The sequence below is a fragment of the Plecotus auritus genome, assembly GCF_963455305.1.
Source record: "Plecotus auritus genome assembly, chromosome: 9".
NCBI classification, from domain to species: Eukaryota; Metazoa; Chordata; class Mammalia; order Chiroptera; family Vespertilionidae; genus Plecotus; species Plecotus auritus.
Genome location: NC_137783.1, coordinates 16,494,644 through 16,520,599, shown reverse-complemented (window position 1 = coordinate 16,520,599; position 25,956 = coordinate 16,494,644). Strand labels below are relative to the sequence as shown.

The 25,956-nt window shown below is 40.8% G+C and overlaps 1 protein-coding gene across 1 annotated transcript in view; it reads left to right on the top strand.

Moving 5' to 3' along the window:
- The window catches only part of SORCS3 (sortilin related VPS10 domain containing receptor 3), a 552,458-nt gene that overhangs the window by 178,883 nt on the left and 347,619 nt on the right, over positions 1-25,956 (top strand). The window contains exon 2 of the mRNA XM_080641763.1: positions 3,666-3,733. Coding sequence (XP_080497889.1) covers positions 3,666-3,733 — 68 coding nt within the window. The remainder of the gene's footprint in view (positions 1-3,665; positions 3,734-25,956) is intronic.

The window sequence follows — 25,956 nt, the reverse complement described above, 5'->3', positions numbered from 1 at the left end:
TTGGAGGTGTTTTCTGAAAATATACAAACATATTCTCGACCAAAAGTTAATAAAGGAATCTTTTCTATAAATTTGACTTGGGATCTTTTTTCATTTTTTGCCCAAACAATTTTCCTTTGGTTTGTTTTCCTCTCAGCATAACCATTATTGCTTGTCTCATTTTCGGTTCTTATAAGTGTATTTCTAGTATCACATGATCTCGCTCATCTAGGGGAAATGATGAGCAACATAAACTGATGAACAAAAACAGACCCGGAGAAGGGGAAGCATCGATCAGACTGTCAAACCTCAGAGGGAAGGTAGGGGAGGGTGGGGGTAAGGGGGAGAGATCAACCAAAGGACTTGTGTGCATGCATATAAGCCTAACCAGTGGTCACGGACAATAGGGGGTGGGGGTATGTGTGGGGAGGGGTTTGGGATGGGAATGGGGGGATGAGGACAAATATGTGATACCTTAATCAATAAAGAAATTTAACAAAAAGTCTATGAGATGGTAACTGATGGGATAGCTAGGCCTGATGGGATATCTAGGCATTATTAAGATAGTGCTTAACTAAGTAGCAAGTTATGCTCTCTCTTTCTCAGAAGAGAGAACTTTGATGGCTGGGGTAGTCTTGGAAGGCTGCCTGAAGAAGGTGGATTTTGAGCTATTTTCTGTACAACAGGCAGGCTGTGCAGGTAGTAATAAGAGGACTGGGCACACGCAATGATGTGATGATTGAGCACGACAAGAGAGAAAGCAGAGTAGTAAGAATGAATTTAGCATATTTGCAGCCCCTTGAGAAACTTGGATTGCTAAAGCAGGGGACAGTGTCTTGAGAATTGTGGAAAAGTGGTTGGAGGAATGTCTGTGGGCCAGTGTCTGAGTTTCATTATTTAGCGGGTGGGGGCGGGGGGACCCAGTAAAGATTCCTAATCAAGAGGCATAATTGAAACTCTCCCATGAAAGCAGAAATAATCTTCATAGAGGTTGAGAAGGGTGTGTTTGGATCCTCCAAGAACGGACAGACACCAAGATGAGGTTAGATACACAGAAACATACTAGGGCCAGAAGAGATGGAGGGAAGGAGGGAAAGGGAGTGTCTCTTGCTCCCAACATTCCCTGGATTTACTTTATCATTGTACTTACTACGTGGTATCATAAAGATCTGTTTATGCATTGGGCCCAAGCTTTGGGTAAGGAGACTGAGAGAATGAGAATGGCTCTGGGTCTGTACAAGGGTTTTGCAGACCCAGTCATTTATTAGCAGCTTTAATAATAAAGTGGAACTCTTACCCCCAACGTCTCTTTGTTATCTCTGCTGTGACTTGGCACTTTTTGGAGATTGTTTCATGTCCCTGCAGGTCTGATGTTGGGAGAAAAATGTTCTGATTTTCACCTGCAGGGCTCTAGAGCGGTGTTCCAACCTATTCCTAGCAGAGCACAGTTTTGAGTTTGTTTGTCCAGAATTTCAGATGGCTTGCATATAGCCACCTGTGTTTAAAAAAACAAAACATATATTAATTTCAGATAGGAAGGGAGAGGGAGAGATGGAAACATCAATGATGAGAGAGAATAATAGATTGGTTACCTATTGCTCATCCCACACTGGGGATTGAGCTCACCACCAGGGCATGTGCCCTGATTAGGAATTGAACCATGATATTCTGGTTCATAGGTCAATGCTCAACCACTGAGCCATGCAGGCCAGGCCCATCTGTGCTTTTACATACTGACTGAGTATGACTTTGTAGAAAAAAATAAGGAAAAATAAAAGGGAGAAATCTAGTGTGTGTGTGTGTGTGTGTGTATGTATGTGTATTAATTCTATAAAACAGGACTTATCTGGCACATTGTTAAGCATCTGGTTGGGAAGGGTGTGGATAAGTCCCTTGCTTTCACTAGCCCCTGATTTTAACAAATGAGGAAACTCTGCCCTAGCCGACTTGGCTCAGTGGATAGAGCGTCAGCCTGAAGACTGAAGGGTCCCAGGTTCGATTCTGGCCAAGGGCACATGCCTGGGTTGTGGGCTTGATCCCAGTAGGAGGTGTGCAGGATGCAGCTGATCAATGATTCTGATTTTCTCTCATCATTGATGTTTCTATCTCCCTCTCCTTCCTTCCTCTCTGAAATCAATAAAGAAATATATTTAAAAAAACCACACACACAAATGAGGAAACTCATTGTGAATGGGAGAGGCCAGGACCATGGAGTGACTGTGGAGAGCAGCTCTGTGCATAGGATTCACACACCTTGCTGTTGCGCTCTGCTAATAGGACAGGTGGCTTAGCAGAGTCTATTGTTCTACAAAGAGCCATGCCAATGATGTCTCCCTTGGCTTGGCTGTTTCTTGCCAATCCACCATTTCCCAGCACAGGACTCAGTCAGAGAGGAGACCTATGAGCCCTCTAGTAATGGCCCCGCAGAAAACTTGAACCAACTTTGCCATGGACTCTCTGTGACCTCTAATGGGTCACATCCTTGCCTCTAATTTTTTTCTTAGTTTACATAAAAGAAATGGAAATGGAGCTGACCGGCCCCATGGGGTGCTGGATGAGAGTAAATATCAAAGTGAGTGTTTTGTCATCAGTTAAATGCCATAAACATGTTCAATATAATGGCTGATTACTTTTCTTTAATCGTAAATGGATACCTAGAATGGGAAGGCCCCATCTTGGTAGCAGAAATTCATTATCTCAGAAAGTGTTTAATGGCTGCTGTGCAAATGAACTGGAGGAAGTTAAATTGTGGAATGGGATGGAGCTGAGAAAAGTGAAATGAGTTGTGCATTAAATTTAGATAAACACAATTATGTGTAACTGGATTATGACGCGTGCAGGCAGACGCTGTATATTAGGCACCTGCGTTTTGATTAAAATCGATTCAGGTGCAAGCGCTTAGCATTTTTGTAGGTACGGAGTTGTGCATAAGCCACTGTCCAGGTTCATGAGGGGAAGGCAGGGAAATGTCTTATATCCAAGTCTTCAGCTGGAGAAGTGTAAAGGGCATAGGACCAGACCCACCAGCCGAGACCATTTCAGCACGGGCTTTGTGATATCAACTGGAGTCAGGAAAGTGTCCTGGAGTCCAGTGGAGTCCAATGACCCGCATACTCCATGGTGGGGACAGATGCTGCATGGTAGGTGGCAGGTGGCATCAGGGAATATTGGGGACTGGACCTGCCTGCCATAGAAATATTTATGGTCCTAGTGATGGAAACACAAAATCTCTTTGAACCCTTGTGGGCAGTATGGGGCCCAGTTCCTTCTACCCTTTTAGCCCAAGTCAGCAAGTCAGAGTCATCTCCAGATCAAAAGCAGCCCATCCTCTGATCCCCGGGGTGGCCACACCAGTGAGCAGAGCTAGCCAGCTGTGCCTGACCTTGAAGGAGGACAGCTGTGGAGAAACAACTGTCAATTCCCAGTGAATTCCTGTTGGCATGTTTTTATTTCAAGTGCAAACCATCTTCAGGATTAAAATAAATGCTACCCATTCTGGGGATGCATTAAATGAACATGTTTCCCCCCTTGCTTGATCCTATAATAACCCGTCAACTAAACGGATAGCTACTAAGCCGTCCTCTGGGTGATTTGAGATGCAGTGCATATTGTTATACAAACTAACATAAGCTTCCTTTTTCTCCCCCTTTTGTTCCTCTCCTCTGCCCTCCTCACCCTCCTTTCAGGTCATACTTATCCTGACGAAGCTTTATGACTTCAACCTGGGGAGTGTGACTGAGAGTTCACTTTGGAGGTAAGTGGCTTAGAGATTCTTAAGGAGCCACTTGGCTGGGCTCACGTGAGAAATGCCAGCTGAGGGGCTGGGAAGCCTGTTTGGAAGGAGCAGAAGGGAGGGGGTCCTCCCCCTGAAGCCCTCTTTAATGTCCCCGATGGCCTGCACCTGTGGATTGCCTTAGCACTCTGCTTATTTCTTTCGACGCCGGTCACATGTTCCCCTGGGTAGGATTGTTGCTTCTGTGTTCTGCGGTGTCTCACGCTTCCAGGTGAGCACAGGTGCGGTTGGAAAGATGGGGGAGCGGGCCTGACAAGGAGAGACCGTGGGGAAGGGATCTGTTGTGGAAGGGATACTTGTCCTGGTGCGACTGTTTTCAGTCCTTTGCATCTGTGAGGTGCTGTTGTTTCTGAGAAGCCTGCACTTATGAGAATAGACCCATGTGGGAATCAGGTCTGTGCAGGGACTTTCATGGTCCTGAGCTTTTGTGGGCTACTTCCTCTAGACAATAATATTAAAAGATATATCTTATGAGTGCATTGGTATGACAAATGTGTGAAAACTTTTTTTTTCAGCCTAAAATTGTATTTTGTTTTTGTTTTTTGTTTTGACTTTAAAAGGACAAAAGCATTTGTGCCCTAGGCTCGGTGCCCATAGTGGGTGGTGGGTAATCCAGCCCTGATAGGATGCTGCGGCACCAGGATAGGAAGAAGGTGGATGTGGGTGGGGTAGCACAGACAGGGATTGCATGCAGCCATGAACCTAGGAGTTTCTCTGGATTGGGGACACCTGCACACTTAGCCTTCCACAGACCTCCTCCCATGCACACTCTGCTCACAGCCACACTGCCTGCCACACAGGACGACAGCAAGTTTCATTAGCCACTGTGAGTCCGCATTTCACGCTCCACACTTATTCTATCCATGGGACTCAAGAGGCCATGTATGTGTCTGGGTACTTTGTCCTTTGTAGATACTGGGGAGGATGCTGTCACAAAAGGCCCTTCACTTGCTTGTGTCTTCATCCCAGAGCCCTGTCCTGAGGGATTCCTGGGGTCTGCAGCAGAGGCGTCTGGGCCGTGAGTGTCTGCACACCTTGCTGCTGCTTCGGGTGACTTGTTTGTTTGCAGAGGACTAGCCAGGGCCTCTCTCCCAGGGAAGGGGAGCAGTCACAGCATCTATTAAATATTTAGGTGTTAATTGCTCCTATTGATTGAGGCCTGCCTCCATTTGCACAGAATGTCCAAAACCTAATTTTGCTGCTCATTGAAAATTGGCAGAGGTATAAGTAACCAGGGACTTGTAATATATGAAAGCATGCCTATTTCCACTCACGCAGGACTCCCAGAGGATTAGAGCCTCAGACACCTTCCTAGCAGGTCCAATCGCATTGATACTGTGCTGACCCCTGAAGCCTGACTCCTGTACTGTCTGCTTGGTGCAAATAACAAAGCAAGCCACACGTGGTGGGGCCTATTAGGGATTTGAAAAGCTGGGGGATATTGTGGGCTTTCCCTTTGGATAAATGCTATATAAGAATGTACTTAAAAATGTTTTTTATTGGTATTTTTAGAGAGAGAGGAAGGGAAAGGAATAGAAACATTGATGAAAAAGAAACATCATGGATCAGCTGCCTCCCACATTTCCCCTCGACCCCCATTGGGGATCAAGCCTGAAACCCTGGCATGTGCCCTGACCAGGAATTGAACCAGTGGCCTCCTGGTTCACGGGTCAATGCTCAACCACTGAGCCACACTGGCTGGGCTAAGAATATACTTTTAAAAAAATTGATTGATTTTAGAGAGAGAGAGGAAGGGAGATAGAGAAACATCTACTTGTTGTTCCACTTCTTTATGCATTCATTGGTTGATTCTTGTATGTTCCCTGACCAGGATTGAACCTGCAACCTTGGTGTATCAGGACAATGCTCTAACCAACTGTGCACTTGGCCCGGGCTAGGAACGTATTTTTGTATTGTGTTTCAGAAGGTTCATGGGTCTGATAAAGCCCAGCTTAGGAACCTGGGTAGAGTATGATTGAGGGAAGAAACTGCTCCTCAACTTTGTGGGAATTTTACAGATTGCTGGGGCCTCTTCTAACTAACTAACTAACTAACTAACTAACTAACTAACTAACTAACTAACTATATATATTTCAGAGAGGAAGGGAGAGGGAGAGAGACATAGAAACATCATAGAAACATCAGCTATGAGAGAGAATCATCCATCGGCTGCTTCCTGCGTGCCCCATACTAGGGATCGAGCCTATGACCTGGGCCTGTGCCCCGACTGGGAATCGAACCTCCTGGTTCATAGGTCGATGTGCAACCACTGAGCAACACTGGCCAGGCCTCTTCTACTTTTTACTGTCTTCCCTGCTCAGCTCCTAAAGAGAGTGTCTCCCACTCTCTTTTCTATACTGAAGATGATGCATTTTAGTTAGAGCCTAGAGCACTATGATCTTCCTTAGTAACACAGTGTGCAGAGAAAAGAAACTAAATAAAACATGCACCCATTCGGATGCATGATTTGGCCCAGCGTGCTTAACCAAGTTGGAATTGAATTTGGTGATTCTTCAATCTTCTGTGTAACAGAGAAGCCTGGAGCAGTAGCTGTCATGACAAGGTGACACTCCCTGGCAGGTTACAGTGTGATATAATTATTTGCCTCATTGGATTAATAATTCAGAGATCATCTACCTCTAAATAGACAAGACTGTTTAAAAACATTCAGCAATGTAGCAATATCTTGTGCCCTGTGACCCTCTTTCCGGAACTCCTTGTTGCTATTATATTATATGAGAGGTGAGTCAAATATTTTCTCCACCAACAGAAGGATGGCTGCATAGATTGGCCATTAGCACAACCGTCTGTTGGCATCTCTTAGTCAAATAACATTTTACATATAGGATTTCAAGCTTAGAGAATTTGTGAGGTAGGGACTGACTTTTTAAAAAGAACAGAGTTTCACTTTCAGCCCATAGTGTGTCAAGCTTGGGGGCTGCCCAGCAGTCAAGGGTGATATTGGGCCCCAACTCTATTGGATTTGAAGTAAGCCTGACTTGAGGAGGAGTGGTGAGTCACAGTCAGGAGGCTCAGCATCCATCAGTTTCCTTCTCAGCAAAGTATTTAAGTGAAGGCTCTGGGACTGATGGCCTGGGTTCAAGTTCACGCTTTTCCACTTAGCCACAGAGTAACCTTGAATAAATTTCTTCACCTCTCTATGCCTCCATTTTCTTATCTGTAACAATGAGGATAATACAAGCATCTACCTCACAGAGTGGTTATGATATTTCAATGACACAAACTGTGTGAATTTCCTAGGAAAGTGCCTGGCATACAGTGCTCTATGCATGGGACATACTCAGGAGAATTAGTCTTCATCACGTAATCCACCTGTAATTGATCAGCTTCTCTATGCTAGTTCCTTTTATTTTTTCCTTTATAACAAACTTGAAGCTATCTTGTTCTGTCCTGTACAATAAAACATAGGAGTTGGTTTATCACTGGCCCCATTTTACAGATGAAAATATTGAGCACTTCAGAGATTAAATGACTTGCCTCATGTCATACAGCTAATAAGTGGATCGGGGGTGGGGGGAAGGCTAAGGTCATTAGTCTGAGAGTAGGGGCTCCCTAATCATGGATTCTTTACATAGTATCACGTGTCCTCTTAAATAGAAATTCTGGAGCTAGATATAGATTACCCTTTATTTCTTGTCTCCTCCATTCCCACTGAAAATAGGCCCGTATTACCTGATGTGCAGGCATCATGGACTCAAAGGCCGGGCTATGTTCGCCCTCATTTCTCTGAAAACAGCATGTGGCATAGGCTTTGGTGCCATCTTCATGCTCCTCTGCACACACAGGTGTATACCTCTGCCTCATTTGTTGACATTCATGGTCCTCGATTTGGGAGCAAGAATGTCACTTATCTCTGGAAATGGGAACTATGATAAGGCCAATTATTCCACTGCCTGAGGTTTTTGAGTCTTTAGTTTTGAACATAAATCACAGTTGGGATTTATGTTTCTGACTGGCAAATCGCTTCTGGGACTCAGTCCTATATGTCTTAACCTCTGACACTTGGACTGATAAGAACATTACTCTTCCTCAAAATAAATTGTTTAAGGAACTAATTCCTGGAGAGAGATGAGCTAGCAAGCAATTGTCCAGATTCCATCTGTCCATCCCAAGCGCTGCTCTCTAGCAAAGGTCCCAGGGTAGTCAGTTTATGATTGGGAATTTTCCTGTGGCTTTTCTATTGGATTAGGGATCCTCCTGGAGCTAAATGCATTTGCAGTTGTGGAGGCATAAGAACAGGAATCTTTTTCAATGGATGGACTCCCTCTATTCCTATTTCACCTCAGTTCTTCTCTTCCCTCCTCCTCTCTACTTCTTTCACTCCCAGCCTAGCAGAATGGAAGACAGTCTTCTCTTGATGAGCAACTAGGATTGGCCATTCCTCTGTATGCCTGGCCTCAGGGCCTGCAGAGCAAGGGGCTCCTGGTCAGGGTATGTATGTAGTGTACCACTTCCCAGGCACATCCTCCTAGACACTTTCCCTGACCCTCCTCTGCTCACTGCTAATGGCACATCCCTACAGTGTACAGTGATTTGTTCCTAGCCTGGGAACTTCTCAAGAGCAGGGGACATGTGCCTTTCTGATTTCCAGATCTACAAAGCCTGTCCCTTGGGCGACACTAAATAAAGGCTTGGACAACTGAGCTGACATTCCAATAGCCCCAAACCAATCCCAGGCCAGGCCCGCCTAGCCCTGTCGCTTTCTCTGTATTGAGTTGTCTCATCTTCCTGCCACTGGGGAGTCCTGTGACTTTTCATCTGCTTTGCAAGCTGTTGTCTGGATCATTTATTTCCTCCCCTAATTGTTCTGTCAGTGACCTTTCTGAGGATGCTGGTTTGTTTTTTTCTAAATAGGAATTGGAGACCTTTTGGATTTATTAATTTTTTGTTTGCCAAGAAAACCCTGATAATAATTGCTAAGACTTCCCAGAAGTTATTAGTTTACAAATTTTAATGACACTCATGATTTATTTATGTGCTTCCCTCCCTCTCCAGCTGCTCACCCCAATTCCTTGGTGGAATTCCTGCTGAATCTGAGTGAATTAATGGAAACAAAACAGCAGATTGGAATGACATTTTTTTTTTTTTTGGCTAGGCTGTTAATTAAAAGTTTTCCATCCTATTCGTTAGTCTCTTCATATGTGAGGTTCTGAAGGCTGGGCTGGTACAGGCTGTGAAATCCTCCCTCTAGAATGGGGGCCTTCTATTTGCTTTCAGTGCTAATAAATCTGGCGCAGATTCCTGAATGGGTCAGTGAGCATTCAATTGAACAGATATTAATCGAGCATACATATGTAAGCAGCCCTGCGCTCTCTGCTGGGGATGCAGAATAAGCATGTCCTGATTACTATCCTCAAGGTAGGTTTCGTTTGGCTGACAGATAAGATTAATGTACATAGGAAACCACATCAGACATATGCAAGAATACATATGCAGTGCATTCTGTGAGGAGTAGCCCTACTGTGGAAATGCTTATATATATTTTTTTATTATCATGGCACCTCATTCTACAAAGGATGCAAAGTAATTTTAGTAATGAACAGAGGACTGATCAATGTGCACACATTGTTTTGCTGTTTAATATAAAACATCTTCTTGCCCTAACCGTTTTGGCTCAGTGGATAGAGTGTCGGCCTACGGACTGAAGGGCCCCAGGTTCGATTCCGGTCAAGGGCATGTACCTTGGTTTTGGGCACATCCCCAGTAGGGGGTGTGCAGGAGGCAGCTGATCAATGTTTCTCTCTCATCGATGTTTCTAACTCTCTATCTCTCTCCCTTCCTCTCTGTAAAAAAATCAATAAAATATATTTAAAAAATAGTAAAACATCTTCTTTTCCCATTAGGATGGGAAACTCCTAAAGGAAACTCTGTCTCGCATATTAGTAGTTTCCGTAGATCTCAGAAACACCTGGTAACAGATGGGACAGAGTATATGTAGTGGTTAAAGCAGTGGGTTTTGGATTAAATAGTCTGGGTGGGAATCTCAGGTCTATTGCTTGCTAGCTGTCCCACCCTGAGCAAGGGTTTAGTTTGTCCAAGCCCCATGTGCTTATCCATATAATGAGATGACAATGAGACATTTCTCATGCAAGCTTCTCAAGGATTCAGTGAGATGATGCATGGAATGCAAAATGCCTGCAATCTAGTCATCACTTAATAATTAGTATTTGTCGTAGGCCCATATCCTCCTAGCCTAGCAGCTTCCATCAGACTCTGGATCATAACAGTGCTGATACCTTTAGGAGGGTGGTTGCAGAACACATCTAGAATCTGAAGCACATAATGCCTGGAAATGATGCATTTCTATGGAGGGAACACTAGAGGCTTCTCCTTGAGACACTATCTGTGCTTGGCAAAAGGGAAACATTAATATATCTCTTGGTTTTCCTACACCAAATGAAGATAATGATGATTTTGGCTACAGGATGCAAAGCACAATCCAGTTTACCTTCTCCGAATATATTGCTGAGTTAACTCCTTCGTTACTGGTGATTTTATTTTTAATGCAACTATTAGGGAATCTAAGACCATTGAAGAGTTTTGTTACCTCTCAAGTAATTAACATGGAAGGCAGGGTTGGGTCATACATGGTTCTGAAACTTGGCATATCCTAAGAATTACTTGTGGAATGTGTTAAAAAACCTAGATTTTTAAGGTTGGGTGTTAGGATATATAATCTTAAAAGCTCCCTGGTGGATTCTTATCTTTAGGAGGGATTGGGAACCACAGAGTTCAGAGGAAGCTTGGATTCTAAGCCCATCTCAATTACTAATGAATAGGCTTACTCCTGCCATTCTTCTGTTTCCTCATAAAAAAAAAAAATTAGATGAGGGGAGGAAAAAATGGCGGCAGAATAGACAGATGTGTCCCGAGCCTTCCCGGAGCAGACAGAAAGAAGAGCTGAGGGTTGCACAGAGAGTGTTTGTTGGTGAGTTGAGGGACAGCTATACTCCAGGAAACGGTGGGGGACTGCTGGATGGGGCTCCCCTGACTGGGCAGCCCCCACTGCTGCTGGGTTCTCTCCTGGAGCGACCGGCTCGGACACGGAGACCACGCCATCTTGAAAGGGAAAGTGGATGTTATCGGAAGCCTGAAAATCTACAACTAAGGCACCCACCGAACAGCTGCGAACCCCAGAACACCGGTCCCCAATTGGCTCAAACACGTGGATTCAGAGGAGCTCTACACTCCACCACGGAAAGGTCAGATTTCGCCTGGGATAAGGTGAGGTCTCTGGTCCTGGCAGGAGAGAGAAACGCATGCACTGTGGGAGCTGGAGGACTGGGGGAAGTCTGCGCCTAGAAAAATCCATAGCTGTTGGGGCTGGCATGATCCGTGACTGTGGAAGAGGGTCCTCAGAGCTGCTAACAGAAAGGAACTGTAAAAAGCAACCCATTTTGATCTGACACAAAAGGACAGCCTAAAATTTTTAAAAGTGTGCCGGCTGCTTAGAACCAAGGGGGAAAAAAGACTGCACAGACTTGCTAGCAGTCCTGGAGTTTGAACACTTACGCTGGCTCTTTTTGTTTGTTTGTTTGTTTGTTTTTGTTTGTTTGTTTTTTTCTTTTTACTCTTTAAATCCTTACTTTTGATTACTAAGCCCAATACATAGGATCACCCAATTGGGGACACCCTAAGAGACTGCAGGGGAAAGTTGTTTTTCTGGAACCTGGGGATCAGAGTGGGGAATAACCATCAGAGAACCAGCTCTGGGGCAATCCACTCCCACAAACCGGTATTGAATGCCACAGGGAAAGCAGGATCTAAGCACTGGCTAGAGAGGACCTCTAGACCCAGAGGTCAATCCAGAAACACTGCCACCCAGGGGTTGAATCACAAATTGACTCTTGTGTAAACACAAATAAAGGAATACAAGAAATTAAGACACACTGCCTGCTTAAAAATCAGGACTGGCTTACAACACTGAGGAGCAGTGGAACTCAGGGAACTGCAATACTGTCCTGATTAGGAAACAGGTGTGCCAAACAGAACAGAAGAGGAAGTGAATGACCTTCACTACTGCACATTTTCATTTTTATTTTTTTAATTTTTCATCTTTTACTTAAGAAACTATTTTTTCTTTTTTCCTCACTTGATTTTACCTTTTTAATTATTACATTTTTATTTTCAATCAGTATTATTACTACTACTATTTTACCCATTTTTTTAAAAAAGTGTCATTTTATTTTCTCTTTATTTTACTTTGGGATTAGTGTTCTACATTCTATTTTCATCTTTCCTTTAGCATCATTTTACTCTATTTCAACTTTACCTTTATGCCATCACTCTCTTCCTGACTTTCCCCCTTTTGTTGTCCTGTTTCTCTTACTCTTTTCCTGCTTTAGATTTTCCCTATTCTTTCTTGTTACCCCCTGTTAAAATTTCACCTTATTTATATATCTAATTTCCAATCCCTTGCTCCAAGTCCATACACACCTCTCTTTTCTCTGTCTTCACTATCCAAAAAATTGTTTTTCTCTCGGTCCTTTTGTTGTTTTTTGCTTGATTATTGATTATATCGATTTTTTATGCTTGTTTGTGAGATTGTTTTGCTTATTCTTTTTTGTTTGTTTGTTTTGTTTTTGTTTGTTTTTGCTTCTGTTTTCCTTCGCCTCACTTGATATTAGTTGTTGTTTATAGTTTGTATTCATCTCCAGCTGCTTGTTTCTGGCATTTGTTGGGATTAGTGGCTGTTCTATTGGAGTTTTCTCTGCATATATATAGTTTGTTCCCCTCTTCTTTTGTATTCTCTTTCTTTTCTCTCTTACATTTTTTTTTTTGCTTTTCCTAATTTCATTTTTACACTTCTTTCTTTCTTTGTTCTCTTCTTCTTTCTCTCCTATCCTCTAATTTGCCTTTCTCTGGTGGTCACCTTTATTTGGGGTTATTAATATCATGAATACATTTCTGTTCAGGGCCTTGTGCGTTGTATCTGGTTGTGTTGTATTTTGTGCCTTTAAATCAACGCAGGAGAGAGAGAGAACTACATAACCAGACACCCGGAGAAGAGAGACCATGGGGAGACAAAGAAACAGCACGCATAGGAAAGAAAAGCAGGCATCATCAGAAAAGGAAGTAAATGAAATGGAGGCAAGCAACCTGTCATAGAAAGAATTCAGAGAAATGGTCATAAGGTGGCTGAAAAGAATGGAAGACAAATTTGACAATATGAGTAAGAACCAAGAGGAAATGAAGAAGAACCAAGAAGAAATGAAAAATGACATTGCTGCTGTAAAGAACTCAATAGAAAGCATCAAGAGTAGACTAGAAGAAGCAGAGGACCGCATCAGTGAGCTAGAAGACAAGATGGGGGAAAAAATACCCAAGTAGAGCAGCTTCTAGAAAGAAAAATTAAAAAGCAGGAGGAGAGCCTAAGGGAACTTTGGGACAACATGAAACAAAACAACATCCGTATAATAGGGGTTCCAGAAGGAAAGGAAACTGAGCAACGAATAGAAAACCTGTTTGAAGAAATAATGACAGAAAACTTCCCTGATATAGGGAAGAAAAAACCCACACAAATCCAAGAAGCTCACAGAGTCCCAAGCAAAATGAACCCCAAAAGACTGACGCCAAGGCACATTATAATTAAATTGGCAAACACCAACGACAAAGTAAGAATCTTAAAATCGGCCAGAGAGAGACAGAAAGTTACCTACAAAGGAACCCCCATCAGACTAGCGACTGATTTCTCAACAGAAACTCATCAGGCCAGAAGGGAATGGAAGGAAATATACAAAGTCATGCAAAGGAAGGGTCTGAATCCAAGAATACTGTACCCAGCAAGGCTATCAATCAAAATTGAAGGTGAAATCAGGAGCTTCACAGACAAAAGAGGACTAAGGGAATTTATTACCACCAAACCAGCAATGCAAGAAATGCTAAAGGGTCTGCTGTAAAAAAAAATATAGGAAGCGAAGAAGGAACACAGGGGTAAAGAATAAATATGGCGACAAATAAGCACCTATCAATAATAACTTTAAATATAAACGGATTAAATGCCCCAATCAAAAGACATAGGGTAACAGATTGGATAAGAAAACACGACCCATATATCTGCTGTCTACAAGAAACCCACCTCAGAAAAAAAGACGCACACAGACTGAGGGTGAAGAAATGGAAAAAGGTTTTTCAGGCAAATGGAACTGAAAAAAAAGCTGGGGTAGCAATACTTATATCTGACAAATTAGATCTCAAAGTGAAGGGCATAACAAGAGATAAGGAAGGCTACTTCATAATACTAAAGGGAACAATCCAACAAGAAGAAATAACTCTGGTAAATATATACGCACCCAATACAGGAGCACCCAAATACATAAAAAAAACCCACCAAAAACCTGGAGTATATCAAGGGAGAAATTGACCGCAATACAATCATAGTAGGAGACTTTAATACCCCACTATCACCATTGGACAAATCCTCTAAACAAAAAATCAGCAGAGAAACATCAACCCTAAATGACTCACTAGACCAGATGGAATTAATTGACATCTTCAGAACATTTCACCCCAAAGCCACAGAATATACATTCTTCTCAAGTGCACTTGGGTCATTTTCAAAGATAGACCATATGTTGGGTCATAGGCAAAGTCTCTTCAAATTTAAGAAGATAGAAATCACATCAAGCATCTTCTCAGATCACAGTGGCATAATACTGGAAATCAACTTCAATAAAATCAATCCATAAATATCAAACACATGGAGATTAAACAGCATGCTATTAAACAATGACTGGGTTACCAGAGAGATCAAAGAAGAAACAAAAAACATCATGGCAACAAATGACAATGAAAACACAACAATCCAAAATCTATGGGACACAGTGAAAGCACTCTCGAGAGGGAATTTCATAGTTCTACAAGCCTACTGCAAAAAACAAGAAACAATGGTAATAAATTACCTAACCCTACAACTCAAAGAGTTAGAAAGAGAGCAACAAGAAAAGCCCAGTGTAAGCAGAAGGAAGGAAATAATAAAGATCTGAGCAGAGATCAACAACATTGAGACCAAAACAAAACAAAACAAAACAAAAACACACAAAGAACAATACAAAAGATCAACAAAACCAAGAGCTGGTTCTTTCAAAGAATAAACAAGATTAATAAACCAAGAAGCAAAGAGAGAGGACCCAAATAAACAAAATCAGAAATGAAACAGGAGAAATAACAACAGACCCCACTGAAATACAAAGGATTGTTAAAAAATACTATGAACAACTCTCTTCCAACAAACTGGACAACCTGGAGGAAATGGACATATTCCTAGAAAAATACAACCTTCCAAAACTCAATCAGGAAGAATCTAAACATCTCAATAGGCCAATAACTATGGAAGAAATTGAAGCAGTCATCAAAAAAGCTTCCAGCAAACAAAAGCCTGGGGCCAGATGGCTTTACAGGGGAATTTTACCAAACATTCAAGAAAGAAGTAAAACTTATCCTCCTCAGACTATTCCAAAAAATTCAAGAGGAAGGAACACTTCCAATCTCCTTATATGAAGCCTGCATCACCCTAATACCAAAACCAGATAAAGACAACACAATGAAAGAGAATTACAGGCCAATATCCCTCATGAACATAGATGCCAAAATCCTCAAAAAAATTCTAGCAAAACGAATCCAGCAGTACATCAGAAAGATCATACACCATGATTAAGTAGGATTTATCCCAGGAATGCAAGGATGGTACAATATCCACAAATCAATAATTGTGATACATCACATAAACAAATTGAGAGATAAAAATCACATAGTCATATCAATTGATGCAGAAAAAGCATTTGACAAAATCCAACACCCTTTCTGGATAAAAACTCTCAACAAGGTGGGAATAGAAGGATCATACCTCAACATAATAATAGCCATATATGATAAACCCACAGCTAACACCATACTCAATGGGCAAAAACTAAAACCATTTCCCCTAAGAACAGGAACAAGACAGGGATGCCCACTCTCACCATTCCTGTTCGACATAGTACTAAAAGTATTAGCCATTGCAATTAGACAAGAAGAAGAAATAAAAGGCATCCAAATTGGTAAAGAAGAAGTAAAGCTGTCCTTATTTGCAGATGACATGATATTGTACGTAAAAACCTGAAAGACTCCATCAAAAAAACTAATAGACTTAATAAATGAATTCGGCAATGTAGCAGGATACAAAATTAACGCCAAGAAATCTATGGCATTTCTATACTCCAATAGTGAACTTACAGAAAGAGAGACAAAAAAAGCAATCCCATTTACCATCGCACCAAAAAAATTAAGATATCTAGGAATAAACTTAACTATGGAGGTAAAAGACCTATATGTGGAAAACTATACAACACTGAAAAAAGAGATAGAGGAAGACATAAACAGATGGAAGAACATACCGTGTTCATGGATTGGTAGAATCAACATCATTAAAATGTTTATCCTACCCAAAGCAATCTATAAATTCAATGCACTCCCCATTAAAATACCAACGGCATATTTCACAGACCTAGAACAAACCTTCAAAAAATTCATCTGGAATAAAAAAAAGACCCTGAATAGCTGCAGCAATCCTGAGAAGGAAGAACAAAGTAGTGGGGATCTCAATACCAGATATCAAGCTGTATTACAAAGCCTCTGTTCTTAAAACAGCCCGGTACTGGCACAAGAACAGACATATAGACCAATGGAATAGAATAGAGAACCCAGAAATCGACCCAAACCACTATGCTCAATTAATATTTGACAAAGGAAGCATGAACATACAATGGAGTCAAGACAGTCTCTTCAACAAATGGTGTTGGGAAAATTGGACAGATACATGCAAAAAAATGAAATTAGATCACCAACTTACACCATACACAAAAATTAACTCAAAATGGATAAAGGACTTAAACATAAGATGGGAAACCATAAAAATACTAGAGGAATCCACGGGCAGAGAAATCTCAGACATATGCCGAAGTAATTTCTTCACCGATACCACTCCTAGGGCAATGGAAGCTAAAGAGAAAATAAACAAATGGGACTACATCAAAATAAAAAGCTTTTTTCACAGCAAAAGAAACCATCAACAAAACAACAAGAAAGCCCACTCTATGGGAGAACACATTTGCAAATGTTATCGCTGATAAAGGTTTAATCTCCAACATCTACAGGGAACTTATACAACTTAATAAAGGAAGATAAATGATCAAATAAAAAAATGGGCAACGGACCTAAGTAGAATCTTTTTGAAAGAAGACAGAAGGAAGGCCAAGAGACACATGAAAACATGTTCAAAGGCACTAATTATCCGAGAGATGCAAATCAAAATGACAATGCGGTACCATCTCACACCTGTCAGAATGGCTATCATCAACAAATCAACAAATGACAAGTGCTGGCGAGGATGCAGAGAAAAAGGAACCCTCGTGCACTGCTGGTGGGAATGCAGACTGGTGCAGCCACAGTGGAGAACAGTATGGAGTTTCCTCAAAAAACTAAAAATGGAGCTCCCATTTGACCCAGTGATCCCACTTCTAGGAATATATCCCAAGAAACTAGAAACACCAATCAGAAAGGATATATGCACCCCTATGTTCATAGCAGCACAATTCACCATAGCTAAGGTTTGGAAACAGCCTAAATGCCCATCAGCTGATGAGTGGATTAGAAAACTATGGTACATTTACACAATGGAATACTACGCTGTTATAAAAAAGAAGGAATTCTTACCATTTGCAGCAGCATGGATGGACCTGTAGAGCATTATGTTAAGTGAAATAAGCCAGGCAATGAAAGAAAAATACCACATGATCTCACTAATTTATGGAAAATAAAGAACATTATAACCTGATGAATAAAAGATAGATACAGAGGCAGTAAAGCACTGAACAGACTGTCAAATTACAGCGGGAAGGCTGGGGAGTGTTGGGGAGGGAGGGAAATAGATTAACCAAAGGACTTGTATGCATGCATATAAGCACATCAATGGACACAAGACACTGGGGGTGGGGTGGGTTGAGGGCATGAGACAGGGAGTAGGGGAGGCTAGGGGAAGGTCAATGGGGAAAAAAAGGAGATATATGTACTAATAAAAAATATAAAAAATAAAAGCATGTATCTAAAAAAAAATTAGATGAAATGTTCTCTCAAGTCTCTTTCAACTCCAAATCCACAGACTCTACCAACTCGGGAAGTCAAACAGGAAGCATGTGCATTAGGATTTATGGTGCCCAATGGATAACAGCCCCACTCTTGACCACTGCCAACCTCCCTAAAAATCAGTGTCAACAATATGGACGCATCTGGCAAGGTGCTGTTCACTGATGGATGGTGGTCGGTAGCAGGTGTTAGCCAGAATACCTGTCAAACTACTTAAAGTTATTAAAGATAGGAAACATCACTCAATCTATGAAAGTCTTTGTTCTCAAAAATAGAATGAGAAAGGAATTTGCCCCAGACATTTTCCTTTGCTGGAGAAGAGAGAAATGAGGATGCTGGAGAAGCAGATCTGGATTACAGAGCTGATGCTTTCCTATTTATTATGGGAATGGGAGTTCTTTTTATGACTTAGTCCTTTTCTTCCACTAGGGAGGCCCCAGACATGTATCCATTTTGATTTTTGCCCAGTGGATGAGAGAATATAACACTCTTGTGGGGATCATTTCTGTTGATTATTTTATGTTGTCTTTCCTCCAAATGCAGTGCCATTTTATCACAATCATAAATTACCCCACCCTGTGGAGAAGGGGTTTGAAATCTTGCCTACCCCTTTCCACAGTCTGAGCTCCCTCTCATTTGCACAGCAGTAGATTCATTAGCCTCCTAATGAAGTTAATAAGTCAATAGGATCAGACAGTCCTTCTAAAATAACACTTATAAATGGATGCATTTTCCTACCCTCTAAGGTAAGCCTTAATTTATTTTCCTGCCAGATGTCCATTTGTGTAAAACTATGCTAGGTGAGCCGTTGGAGTGTGGTTTGAAGCCAAGGGAAAAAAAAAAGGAAAATTTTTATTTCACCCAGAGCCTATCTATTTCCAAGTTTATAGGAGAGTAGAGTTTTACACACTCCATCCCTGCTTATATATATAACGACTATAAAGACTAGGTAGTCAAGCTTTCATAGTTACTTTCTCATCATTTGATGGCCAATTACCTTATTGGACATACTAGTAGACTGTAAATGCCTTTAGGAGGCTTCTGGCAGCTTCCCTGCAAAGACCACTGCCCTAGACATTATTGGAGGAGCAATAAACTGGTAAAAGGCCTTTTCTCTCTGTCATATGTCTGGAGGCTCTTTGTAGGAGTCACTGAACTAAAAAAAGGAAGCATTTTACACCTTGCTGTTCCTTCTAAATGTTTTCTACCCAAGTAAAAGCTAAAATCAGGTCTTGCCCTCGCTGGTTTGGCTCAGTGGGTAGAGTGTTGGCCTGCGGACTGAAGGGTCCCTGGTTTAGTTCTGGTCAAGGGTACGTGCTTTGGTTGCGGGCTCCAGCCCTGTTTGTGGTGTGTGTGGGAGGCAACCAATTGATATATCTCTATCACATAGATGTGTCTCTGCCCTCCCTTCCACTCTCCCTAAAATATCAATGGAAAAATATCCTCAGGTGAGGATTAACAACAACAAAAAGCTAAAGTCAAATCTTAAAATGCAATCCATAGTTTATCTTTTACAAGCACTCCCTTGCATTGATACTAATGTCTTAAATGGGTATCATACTTGTAGTTATTGTCCACATGAACACATGCCCACCTCATATTTCTGGGAGGAGTGTAAGTCTTATATATTGAATATTCTATTTTACAGATGGATAAACTAAGGTTTTGAGTGGGTTGATGGTCAGTGATTTCAGATCTGGGACCCAGATCTAGGTTTCCTGATTCTCAGCAACCCTATGCTCGTGCTATTACATTACTAATCCCTCTTTCCTGGCCTTTCAAGCTTGGCATCTATTCATAGTTCATGATATCTCTGTCTAAGGGGCTACTTTGGGGACTAGGAATCAGTTTCCTTGGTATCTGTCCACGTGATTTTTAAAAATATATATATTTTTATTGATTTTAGAGAGAAAGGGAGGAGAGTGAGATAGAAACATCAATGATGAGAGAAAATCATTGATGGGCTGCCTCCTGGATGCCCCACACTGGGGATTGAGCCTACAACCTGGGCATTTGCCCTTGACTGGAATCGAACCTGGAACCCTTCAGTTCGCAGGCTGACGCTCTATCTTCTGAGCCAAACCAGCTAGGGCAGTCCGTGTGATTTTTAATTCTGGTAGACCATGAGAATCTGCTAGGAAATATAAGAAAAGCCAGTTTCCTGGGCCTTATTCCAAATCTACTGAATCAATTTCTGGGGTCAAGATCTAGGAACTTAGAGCTTTAAAGAACTCCTCATTTGATTCCAGTGTAAGCACTGATCTAAGAGACTTCATGGCCATCTCTGTTTCTGAAGGGTCCATGAAAACTTGTTTTGGGGAATCTTGCCCTCAGCACAGCACCTTTTCCTTTTACCCCATTTGCTTCTGGCTGGCTCAGAATGACACAGATTCATTCATGCAAAAATCCATAGTTGCGCCCTTATCTTTATGAATGACAACCATAAAGGTTAATAATTGGAATGAACTCTGCAACTTACTAATTAGTTCACATTCTGACAGCATCAGGCTTCTTTAATTGGGCAATTAACATTGATTTTAGAGACTGGTGACACAAGAGAGTGGTTATAGGTGCTATTCTTCATGGAGCTGTGCTTGAGACAAACCCTATGAAGGTGTCATGGCTGCTGGGAATCTAGGCTCCTGGGCAATTAGAGAACATAACCAATGCAGAATGGTTTCCAGGTGACACAGAGAGGCTTTATAGTCATAATTTTTGGTTACAACCAGCAAAAATCACACTAACATAGGCAAGATATATAATTTGTTGGAAGGATACTGCAATGGCTTAAGATCTGGAGAAAAAGATCATGTCTAAACTTTAGGACTGACAAAATCTTAGGCCTCTCCAGGGACCATGGAGTGGGATGTCATGGCTCGTATGGCATTATATGCAACTACCTTCTCTATGATTTAAATTCCTGAGAGAGAACTGAAGGGACTATTTGAGTTAAGTAGTCAAAGCTTTAACTGTGTTCAGGGATGAGAATTTCCTGGCCTAGGCTGGCTTCCTTGTTTGTTCATTCCTCTGCAGAGGGAGACTGGGTCCACCAGAGAAACCTAGGAATGGGCTCTGGGAATTCCCAACCAGTAGCCTTCACAGATATCACAAGTCTTCTCATGTATTCTTATGTAAAGGTGACTTATACTTAAAATATGCAAATTTTTAATGAACATCCCTTTACTTGTACTGTTGATTTAAAAGATTGTCATTTATTACATGTCAGGATGTGCTAGAAGGTTTACTCATAAACATATCACTTACAACAACCTTGAAAGGACTTTATCCTACCTGCGGTGCTGCCAGCCAGCAGATAATGGGGATTAAGTTTGATCTTCCGTTTGTAAACTTCCAAGTCCATGTTTGTTGCACTTGGCCATGCTGCCTCCCCAGATAGTTTTAAATCCAGGGTTGGGTAGTGAGCACTTTCTCAATCTGTAGAAGGTCCTGATGATTATTTGATTCTTTTTTCTTTATCTTTTCATATCTACTATAGGTTTTCCTTTGTGATTACCATGAGGTTTGCATAGAGAATATTTATAACAGCCTATTTTAAGCTGATAACAACTTCAATTTAAAATCTGTACACTTTTACTCTTTGCCCCCATACTTTATGTCATAATTACTTCTAAATATATATTATTTATATATTAACAACTTTTATGCTTATAATTATTTAAATACTTTTGTCTTTTAACTCTTATGCTCAGCTTAAAAGTGATTTATATACCACCACTACAGCATTGCATTATTCTGTATTTGTCTATAGATTTACCCTTACCAGTGAGATTTATACTTTCATACTTATGACATATTTATATTGAGGCTTTCAATACGTGAACATTGTACACATCTTCATTATTTAAGTCTTTGATTTTTTTTATCAGCATTTTGTAATTTTTACCATATAAAATCAGTACATGTTTTGCTAAGTGTGTACTTAAGTATTTCATTTCCTTTGGAATGATTATATAAGGAATTGTGTTCTAAATTACAGTTTCCACATGATCATTGTTAATGAGTACAAACAGAAATGTGCTTGTTGTTTTTTTGTGTATTAACCTTGTATCCGGTGACCTTGGTCAACTCATTTGGTGTTTGCTTTTGAATACTTACTCTGGACTCAGTGCTGTGCTAGGTGCCTTCTATGCATCATGGAACAGAATGAAGTTCCCCACTGAGGTCAATTCATTTAATGAGACTGGCTATGTGTGATATCGGTGCTAAGAACTATGGGCCTGCAGGATATAGATGAGATTTTCCATTTTTAGGAACCTGGGGAACGGGGGAGGGATTACAGAGAGAGAGGGGAGGGAAAGAATGAGGGAAAAAAGGGAGGGAGAAAAAGGGAAGGGAGGGAGGGAAGGAGAAAAAGAGAAATAGAATACAAACCTTGCACATTATGTTACAGTATAAAATGTCATAGAAAGGCTTTGATTGGTAATGTGAGGGAATGGGCATGCTAGATAAATTGTTAGATTAAAATCCAGGAGGAGAGAATGACCAGGAGAAGTTTGGAGAATTATTGAGAGGCCTATGGAGTTGCAATGTGAATGTAGTAGAGGGAAGGTGGCCATGGAGGAGGCTGGACAGGAAGTGAAAATCACATTGGGGAAGACTTTGATGCCCAACTGAGTAGTTAAAAACCTTTTCTGTGGGGTAGAGAGGAAAGAGCAAAGGTTTGTGAACAGCAATTATAAAATAATAACTATGTTTTAGAAAGGTATGTTTAGAAAGAGTGATTTAGTGTGGGGATTAATTGTACAGGGGAGGGAGGTCAGTTATGAAACTACTATGACATTTTTATTGTTTTTCCTCTCATCCATCCATCCATCCATCCATCCATCCATCCATCCATCCATCCATCTGTCAACCCATCCATCTATGTGTTTGTGTGCTTATCTATCTTCCTACCCTTATAGAATGTACAAGTATCTGAAGTTTAATGGGCCAGGAATGAGGAAGACAGGAAGCCTAAGGTCAAGGCCCCTTGTTTGAGGGAAACCAGAAACTTTCTTCTAAATCTCTAGGCTTTCAGGTGTCTAAACATGAATTCTATACCATTGGAGTCAAGGTGTGATGACTGGGTCATGGAGTCAGATGGTGAGGGGTCATTAGGGACCATGCTTCATTGGCTTACTATATTCAGACAAAGGTTAGACTATAGCATTCTGAAAGCTTAGGTGAGAGGATAAAGGGAGTGGCTTGCCTTATTAGCTTATTTTCTCTTTATTCTTCTACATGTGCTCAATGTCAAAATATGGGAGGCAGGACAGTAACAATGCAGGCTGAGGAATTTGGAATTGGATCTAATTCGGATTTGCTTTGAAACTTTGGTACCTTATATTGGCATTCTTTGAACGCATCTGGCTGGATTCCTTCAGACTTGAAAATTGAGATAGTGTACAAGATTTTGTTTGGCCAACAAGTAAGAAACAATGAGTTTTTTAAGTTTTTAAAAATCTTTTTTGAATATTTAAATTTTATGGAGTAATTTTACTAATAAAAGTAATTTTCCCAAGCTTGAAAATGAAGAGTACTATAAAAATAATAGCCACCATCTTTAATTGGTTTTAAATTATTTTTAAGTTTCAGCATATGTGCACCTATACATTTTAACCTATATATTTTACATAATTGAAATCCTCTTCTATAACTCATTTTGTTTATTTTCATATAGCCTTTGACTAAGCATTTTTCAATGTTATTCAAAATGTTTTGCAAACATAATTTTAAACTTCACATAATAGCCTTGTATTGCTGTTCTGTAATTTACTTAGCTATCTTTGTTCCTTTATTTTTGGAGATTTAGATTGTTTTACAGTTTTTCACTATTTAAAAAAATGTATTGAATATCTAGATATGTAAGTTTTATTTGGTCTGCATTTTAGATTATTTCCTTAGAACAGACTCTAGAGGAGAAATTTGAAGACTTTTACTATACATTTTCAAGTTGGTTATGAGAAAGGTGCGTTTCTGAAACTCCTTGCTGGGATAAAAATTTCTGATTTTAAAAGATTTAGAAAGTTGACACAGTTTGTGGTATATGTATATTTGTGTGTGGTTTATGCATATTACAGGTATCTATTTACATGCTTTAGGGTCATTAGTATGCCTACAATTTTGTTAAATTATTGGATAAGATTTGGGCAATGAGGCCCTTGAAAATGATGTGTCCCCAGACTCCATGAAGAACATGCATGTCTCCAGCTAACTGAGAATATCCAGGCCCATCTGAATGGATAACATGAGAACAAAAGCAGTCACATCAGAGATAACAGTTGATCAGATTGTGTGCCAGGTACTGACTAAAGTGTTTTACATCTGCTTAATCCAGCCTGATAGTAAACCTGTTAGGGAATACTGCTGCCATCTACATTTTGTCGCTGAGGAATCTGAGGACAGTTGTTTTAAATAGTTTGTGTTTTACTTTGGGCACAATGGGAGACAATTAAAAGGCTTTAAGCAGGGGCATGAAATTTTTAAAGACTTATTAGTATTGAACTTTAATTTTTTATCACTCATTTTGTATTTTTGTGAATGGGACATTTCCCAGCCCCATTTGATTGTCTACTTGCAATTCCTCATGTGTTTTCTTTTAATGTGTTTTGTATGTTTATCTACTGGTGACCTGCTTTCCTTATCATTTTGTACATGTTTTTAAAATAGAACATGCAAACTGAAAGCATTGTTGAATCTGATGCCAGTATCTCCTTCATTCTGTTTTATCCTGTTATCATAGTTCATTTTCATAAAGGAGTTTTACATTTTGTAACTAATCAAATCTGTTCATCTTTATTTAGAAAAACCACATTCCTTCTTAGTTTTATTTGTTAAGATTGAAAAACTCTCACCTTTTTAATTCGTTTTTATGCAGCAGCAAATCCATCTCTTAGATGGGAAATGTGTGATAAAAATTGTTGAATAAGCTGTGGCATTCATTTGTGAGAACATCTTCTTGTTTTTGCAATCAATTATCAAATCCTCTCGCAAACCATACAAAGTAGGTACTATTATACTTTCCTTTTTGCAGATGGGGAAACTGAGATTTTAATGAAATAAATAATCTGATGACGTGTACACAGGTGGATTTAGCCTCTTAACCCGACTAGGAAAACTGATGACTTATTCATAACCAAGGAATTACTCAACTGGAAGCTCTGTGTGGTATCTTGGGTGGCCTCTACCCATCACTCCAGAGCTGGAAACCTTGCAGATGGAAAACAGAAGGTTCCCAGCAGAGAAAATGCTTCCACAGGGCTGCTCTAGCCAGGATTCTGCCTCACTTCCCAACAGCCCTGCCTTTATTTATGCCCCTTCTCATTCTGGACTTCTCTCCTCCTTCTTACTTTTAGGACCTATGTTCTACTTTCTTCCAGAGTCTTCCTAGAGCATCCTAGCCGAGCACCCCCTCTCTTTTCTCTTTTGAATCCCCGAGATTCTGCTTTTCTACCCCCTCATCTGCTCCTTGATCTTGCCATGGGTGGCTTCTTGAGATCACACACAACATTTCACTGCATATGTTGGGCATTGTATGTGCTCAATAAATGGCTTTTGGGTAGACAGAGGAGCAGTTTCCTTCACCTTGATATTGGGAGTCTGTGGAAGTCTGAATGGGTCCTGCAGGCTCAGGTCCTGCAGGAACTCCAAGTGCCAGGCAGCCACCAATGGACACTTGGTTCTTGGTGCCCCTTGTGCCCCTGTGACCAGCTTTGCAGTGGCAGTGTTTTCTGCTCTGTAGCGTGTCCTCTTGTCACAGTTAGATGGCATAGGGTGGGATGAATGGGCATTTTGGAAGAATGGCATATGTTGGAAGCCAGCTAGCCGATAACTGAATATGGCACACAGAGAATGTCACAGCTGTCAAAATTCACTGGATGTTTTGAGGCAGTTGCCAGCTTATCAGGGTTGACAAAAGGAATATTTCTAAGAGATTGGGGATAAGTTGGGGCAATATGTACTTGGGGGCAGTTATCATAACATTAGCATATATTGAATGGCACTGTGTGCCAGGAACAGGTGCTTTTCGATATTATCTATAA